This window comes from Nuphar pumila, chromosome 5 (assembly GCF_984573655.1).
Source record: "Nuphar pumila chromosome 5, dmNupPumi1.hap1.1, whole genome shotgun sequence".
Taxonomy (NCBI): domain Eukaryota; kingdom Viridiplantae; phylum Streptophyta; class Magnoliopsida; order Nymphaeales; family Nymphaeaceae; genus Nuphar; species Nuphar pumila.
In genome coordinates, this window is record NC_143253.1 from 135,477,424 (window position 1) to 135,484,313 (window position 6,890).

The 6,890-nt window shown below is 41.0% G+C and overlaps 1 protein-coding gene across 1 annotated transcript; it reads right to left on the reverse strand.

The window, feature by feature from the left end:
- Window positions 1-415: 415 nt before the first annotated feature.
- LOC149838899 (putative folate-biopterin transporter 6) lies at window positions 416-3,603 on the reverse strand. Its single transcript, XM_090008341.1, has 5 exons — window positions 3,194-3,603; window positions 2,120-2,372; window positions 1,874-1,969; window positions 1,110-1,280; window positions 416-1,012 (listed from the first exon to the last, which is right to left on the reverse strand). The coding sequence occupies exons 1-5, from the start codon at window positions 3,601-3,603 to the stop codon at window positions 416-418; spliced, it is 1,527 nt and encodes a 508-aa protein (XP_089864467.1).
- Between the last annotated feature and the right edge of the window lie 3,287 nt (window positions 3,604-6,890).

A 6,890-nucleotide genomic window follows, 5' to 3' on the forward strand; every position in this document is an offset into this window, starting at 1 on the left:
TCTTTTTTATTTCATTTATTATAAGAAAAAAACCACAGCTGGGTTTAGAAACCTGGTCGCGCCTGTTGTACCTATGGCCGCCATTCTGACAGCATAAAACTCTGCGGGCACCCCCGCTCAACCCTCTGCTTCCCCTTGCAAAGGAAGCGCTCACACAGAGATTTGAATTAAGGGGGGTAGGAGGAGACGGTTCCATTCACGATTCTTAGACCACTCGGACGACTTCGACAACGCATTTTGGCTCCTCATCATGATATCCAACTTTTGTTGGATGGACCTCAGTACCTCATCCATGATTATCATGGCTCATCTGCCCAAGTTTTAAAGCCTACTCTCTCTCTCGCACACACGCACACAGCTGAAAAGAACTATGTAACCAAATGAGGAATACAGTATTACCACAAGAATCATGTAACTACCCATGAATTTGTTTCGTGCGATTCATGGATAACAACTGCAGGCCTTCTTCCACTTCATCATTTCCACAGACCTCCAACATTTCATTGGGGAGCACAACATCTGTTGGCCCTGCTTTGGGCACAAGGAAAATCAAGGCCAATGTAGAAATCCTCAGCACATTCCTTATCAGAATAGCCAACCACAGATTCCTGAAATTGGTCCTAGTGACTTTCAGCAGATGAAGAACAAGACTTCCACCCCATTTGCTGGATAAGGATCCAATGCTGTCTATGCACATTAGCAGTGCAAAGAAAGTCCCCTCTATCCCAAGAGGACACAACCTTGTGCTCAGTATCATCATGGGCATCCATCTCATACGACTGATGATCCGGGAACACATTTCCTCCATGACAACGAACACGTAATCCGGCACCCCTAGTTTGAGGTTGAGTCTGAGAACAAACATGAGGTCAAGTATTCCTGAAACACCGTATAAAAGCTGAGCAAAGAATAGCACTGTCCTAAATGGAAATTCCTTGAAGGCTTTGTGATATAAGATCACCCCCACAATTGATCCAACAGCACCTATGGCATAGATTATTCCAACAAACTCCTGTGTATGAACATGAAAGAAAGAGTTACTTTTCATCTAAAGATGCAATACATACAAACACACAAAAAAAACCGTGTCCGCGCTGTTGAGATGATACCTTTGAGAAAGTAGGACCTGCTTTAGGGTCAGTATACCAGTAAAACTGGACTTCATGAGTGCTGATGCTCAGTGCTATAGAGAGGTACATGTACAGTGAAGGCTTCCATACTTGAGGACACTTTATCGTTTTAATCATGTTCCATAGTGCTCCTTTAACCATTTCAATCGCCTTCAACCAAAGTTAGAGACACTAATTCGTGAGAACCAATGAGCATTACATATTTATAGAGCAATTTCAATAGTCACTCAACTCGAACAAATTATTTGTGGCCTAAACAGGGTTGACATGATTACAGCAAATCAAGGGGCAATTCAAGCAGGGGCAAGACCTGAGGTAAAACAGGGTTCTACTAAAAGAAAAAGGGATCAAAAGGTGTTCACTAATCTTGTTTGGTTGATTTGATGTGTAACTTTTCCCTCCACATACACTAGAGAATTGGGAACCTCACCAATACAAGCAGGCACTTGACCTAGGCATTTTAGATTTTCATGGCCTCAAAACTGTGTTCCACATGAAAATGCTCTGTGCAATTCAGTGGATGCCCATCTGCCTAGTTTACCAGTATCTGCAAAAACATCAACTGGTACTTTTCATAAGTATGCATTCATTCATCACCTAAAGCATGCGACCAAGTTCTAGAACCCCAATGTATCTGCAGCTAGTAGAAGCATGCAAGTTCACATTTTCTGTGATGTTATGTCATGCTCTGAGTATGTTTGCATCAGCCAAACTTAGATGCATCTGGGATCTTAATTTAGTACCTTTTTATCAGGCCGAGTAATGCTTTTAGTCTCATTCAAGGCAAATCCTAGAGTGATGATCATTGCAAGGGGTAAGGTTAGTAAACCAAGTGCTACCTGCATTAGAGAGAAAAGAATCACCTTTACTTTCACCATCATCATTAAATGACTAGATCAAGAAGAAAACAGCATTATCAGTGACAAGAAATCGAAAAGGAAAATGTTTTCTGGTATGTCATGGTTTTTTAGGTGAAACAGAAATCATACCTGAGCTCCAAGAATGTGAACTAGCATCCCACTAGTGGAGTATCCCAAAATTGCCCCAGCAGAGGAGCAAAACCCAGAAAGACTCTGCATATCTGATGCTAAGGCAGGATGCTCAATGCTGCTGCGAGCAATACAAGCGTCTATGGTCACCTCTGCTATGGACATTGAAGCACTTATGCCAATGAGAGTGCTCAAAGCAAATAGAACAGGAAGCTTCTTCTGCAGCAGTAGCAGCGCACACATACTGCCTATGCTACCTGATTGATTTAACACAACCAATTTCAGAATATAAAGACAAGCAGTGGAAAGACAAACTGAAATCGATCTCTTAGTTTAGTCACCATAGCATCCGAATGCTATTGACACCATATATTTTGCCAATCTTGAGAATACAACAAGAGGCCTAAAATGTATAAACCACCATTTCATTCATAAAGGTTCCTGAAACCAACTGGGGAGGCTTACTTTTCAGCCACTGCCAATTTGAACAAACACGTCCTTTCAACCGTCATACCACTAAACACCAGCCACAGTCAAGATTCAAGACACACCATATTTAAAAAAAGAAAAGGATTGCATGTGACACATTACAGTTGCTAGAAAAAGACACATCATCCTGATTCCTGCTACAGGAATTTGATTATGCAGTCAGCAGTATCCGCTGGTCGCTGCTGTCCGCACCCAACGAAATATCATATGAGCGAGATGCTTGGAACATGGAATCCCGTGCATCGAGCGGGACACCTTTTAAGTGTCCTGCATCGTTCCACCCCTCTCCTTGAAGCAGTGGTATCCGGAACACTGGGACAAAAACCAAAAAAAATTAAAAGAAAAAAGAGCAGAACACTTGGCACAAAAACTCGACTTGTCGAAGACACCTCTGTGCCCTGCCAGCAGTGTCCAGCAGAACTGTTTTACACAATTCTGTCTGCACAATCAAACACCCAAACGTCCATGGCACAATCTTGGTGTAGAAATTTAGATCCCACAAAATGGTAAGTGGTAACCAAGTCTTGGTGATAACAAGCGTCTCATAACTTATCCCATGAACAAAGATGAGAAGGAAGAATGCACTCGCCTGCAAGGACAAAATATGGCCTGCGTTTGTAGCCAGCCACAGGGAACACATCAGTCAGGAGGCCCCAAATGGGTTTCATGATCCATGGTATGACATAGAGCCCCTGGTAAAGTTGAACCGCGGATGGCTGCACTTGTTGGACATCTTTCCAATAGTAATCGGATACCACCCTGAAGAAAGAAGAAGAGAAGCCATGGCTGAAGCCATACACCACAACGATGGCTAAGATGAAGCTGGTTTCAAGCTCATCACAGAGCATGTCCAACCATTCAAAGGGCTCCCTGAGCACATGAAAGAAGCCTCTGCAAACATTGTTCTGCAGAGCCAAGCGTTCTGCTGGATGCCTTTCTGGCTTGATCACCATGCAGTCTTCTTCCACCAGAGATTTAGTTTCATAAGAACCCATTTCTACTTTGGTTGTATTCATATGAGTTTAGAGGTTTCTCTCTACATTTTTGGGAGGGGGGCGGATGATAGCCATTTTCTCAATGGGTCTAAATTGCATTTGATGAGGATGGCATTTCGAGATCTCAATAAGTAACATGGCCGCTTTTGTCAAGTGCCCCCACCTTGTTTAATCAATTTTAAACTGCACTTCATTTAGGTGAAGTTAATCAATTGCAGCTCTGTTTTCTGTGAGTATGATTTGGTGCAAGTGCAACCGAGGGAGGTTTTGGATTGAGGTAAGGAGGTTGGCAGCCAATAAACAATTGTCATGTAAACCACAAGAGTGCCTCAAATTTGTCTAAAAAGCCTAATGCGGTTGAGGATCATGTTTTTCTAATGAAGGGTATTCCCTGATAAGTTGGGACGCTTTGCAAAGAATTAAAAATGTGACAAATCAAGGAGCAAGCAAAAAAATGAAAACATAGCTCGCTCTCTCTCTCTCTCTCTCTCTCTCTCTCTCTCTCTCTCTCTCTCTCTCTCTCTCTCTCTCTCTCTCTCTCTCTGATATATTTAACTGGAAATTTTGGATAAATGAGGTTGTTTTCAAATTTGTGGGTTGTCTAAACTCTCTCTAAAGTGATTATCTGTTGAATAGAACATATTTTTTCAGTTTTGAGGCCTTGTGTGTTGGCATAGAGTGCTTGCGCAATTTGTGGTAAGGGACAGCCTACATTCACGAGGGAGACGTCCTACCTCCGGAAGAAATTGCGCTGAATCCTCAACTCTTACAGACAATGCATGCTAACTAATAGGAGCATTCAAACTTTACAAGGTACATTCTCTGCCTGATGACTCAATATTTGGGTGGATTTTACACTACGGATCAGTAACACAAGAAAACCGCGACTATCCTTTCTTTGCAAAGTGGAAACTGGAAAGGATGAAATCATGCGTCACATGATATACCAAGCTGAGCATGAATGCCTCCAAGTCCAATATGTATGTATTTGCTATCTTCGTGGCTAAGGAACCCCATAATTAGAACTCATAGGGATAAACTATTTTGATCAGATCTGACCCCAGGAATGTGTTCAACATGATCAAAATAATAATACTCTTGAATTGTATTTTTTCAATTCCAAAAGATGATTTTTTGAAGATTGAAAAAGTTCAGTACATTGTTTGCTGTTGATTTTTTAACTCATGAAAAATCTGACATAATGATCCAAGGGCAGGTTTTTACTAAACCGAACAAGTGATCACATTTGGAGGGTCAGATGTGCACAAAAATTTCATATATATATATATTATAATTTTCTTTTGTTCTATTAATATCATATATTTTCTTTGTTTGTCCGATCACTATGGCATTTTATAATTAAGACAATAATTGTTATTTGTTTGGGGCGTACGATAAAAAAACATGGATATGTGAACACGTTGCTATTTCATTTCATTCAACAACTGACCAAAATCTTCTTATTTGGGCATCAAGTTTGGGTATTGATCTATCCAAAAAAATTGATTGGTTAATGGACTCGTGTTCCTACAAAGATACGTGGACAGCGGACACGTGATGCAAGTTTAGCTCACAAGTTGTTTGTCAAAAAAAAAAATAGGGCAGGAGGACACTACATTTTTTAAGATTTTGTATTTCATGTTTTAATATTTAAAAAGGTATGTTTATTAAAATAATATGACACAAATATTAAATAATTATTAAAGTATATTAGAACCATGTCCACTAAGGCCCAAAGAGGAAAGGAATATACACACCTGCAAGAATGAAGTCGGGTGGACGTTGGTAGCCTCTGACAGGAAAGTTATCAGTGAGGAGGCCCCAGATGGGCGTAGAGTCCATCAAAGAGTTTAACTGCAGTAGTAATCAGAGACCACCCTGAACAGGGATCTTGAGAAGCCTTGCCCCAAAGCCATGAACCAAAACAATGGCCAAGATGAAGATGGCATGCAGCTGATGAGAAAGCATAACCAACCAATTCAATTGCACCCTCACTACTCGGAAGAGCCTTGATCCATTGTTTGGAAGTTCGTTATCTGCAAGATCTGCATTGTTTTCGACCAGAAGTTAGATCTCAAGAGAACCCATTTTCTTTTTGTTTTTTATTCACAGAGATATGGATTCAACTTCGATATCAAAAGAAGTCTTTTTTTTAATAGGCAAGCTGTGGTTAGGCAGACCCCTGCCAATTATACTACGTACTATTGGGTTTTGAACTTACAAAGTCCCAACACAAGGTGACGTACACTAACAGCTACTACCAAACAAGGGGAGACCGCTTGGCTTTTAATTAAAAAGAAGCTAAGTAAGTTAAACATAACATTATTTTTTTTTAAAGGCAAACTGGGTTTAGGCAGACCCCCACCAGTTATTATTCAATGTACCATTGGGTTTTGAACCTGCAACGTCCCACGAACCTGCAACGTTCCAGCACAAGGAGACATGCACTGACAGCTCCTACCAACCACATGGCAAAACAGAGCAGCATCACCAAAAACTTGGTGAAATTCGTAGTCATGCATCCCATGATCTTCTCCCAATTCAGCTTTCTCTGACAAAACTATTAGTGCTCATTTTTAATTATCTAAACCAGTTCTCTAATTTGTAAACCCATCTAGGTTCCATTTGCACTCACCCAATCACTGCCGTTTTGTTTTTAATCTTCTAAGAGAGCAGGAATAGGACGTTAGAGCCGGTTCAAATTTTACTTGGTAGCATCCCTGAGTGGCTGCCTTTGCAAGAAGGTCATTCTGTCTGCCCAACCTCGAAGGCAGTTTCTTAAGGAGATAGTCAGATCATAACTCCTAAATAAGGTTCATCGACATCATGGATGGCGGTCCAAAGCTCCTTGTAAGAACAGCCTTTCCCAGCTACATCAACACACTTTTTTCCCTTGAGTTTGAACTCGAACCAAACATGTTACAAAAGCAAGAATGTGGTTGACCTCCCCTTTAAAATTTGTGGTTCTTCCCTTTCTTCCACCGGCAGAACAGATAACAGGTCCAAAACCTCATCTATCGACAATCATTCTTGATCAAGCCAACCCTTCATGATTCTTTCAGCCCTTCAACGTTTAGCATGTTTTATTTCCAAGATGACTAACATAAAACTGAACTGCCATATCCCGATTAAGAAATGGATTTCTTTGGCAACCATTGTATCAAGCTCATCACCCGCAGACCGATTTATTGCTACTGTCGTTGACAGTGTGCACATGGTACAGGTAACAGAATTGAGATGGGCTCATTAACCTTGGAAGGACAAGCTCTTGGGTCATTGTCCATGCA

What these genes read in the sequence shown, in the direction of transcription:
- LOC149838899 (XM_090008341.1), bottom strand. Translation starts at nt 3,603, where the DNA reads ATGGGTTCTTATGAAACTAAATCTCTGGTGGAAGAAGACTGCATGGTG. An exon ending in TATTTTGTCCTTGCAGGCGA is followed by an intron (nt 2,373 to 3,193) that starts GTGCATTCTTCC and finishes TCAATCAGGTAG; the next exon opens with CATAGGCAGTATGTGTGCGC. An exon ending in CAGGTCCTACTTTCTCAAAG is followed by an intron (nt 1,013 to 1,109) that starts GTATCATCTCAA and finishes GTTCATACACAG; the next exon opens with GAGTTTGTTGGAATAATCTA.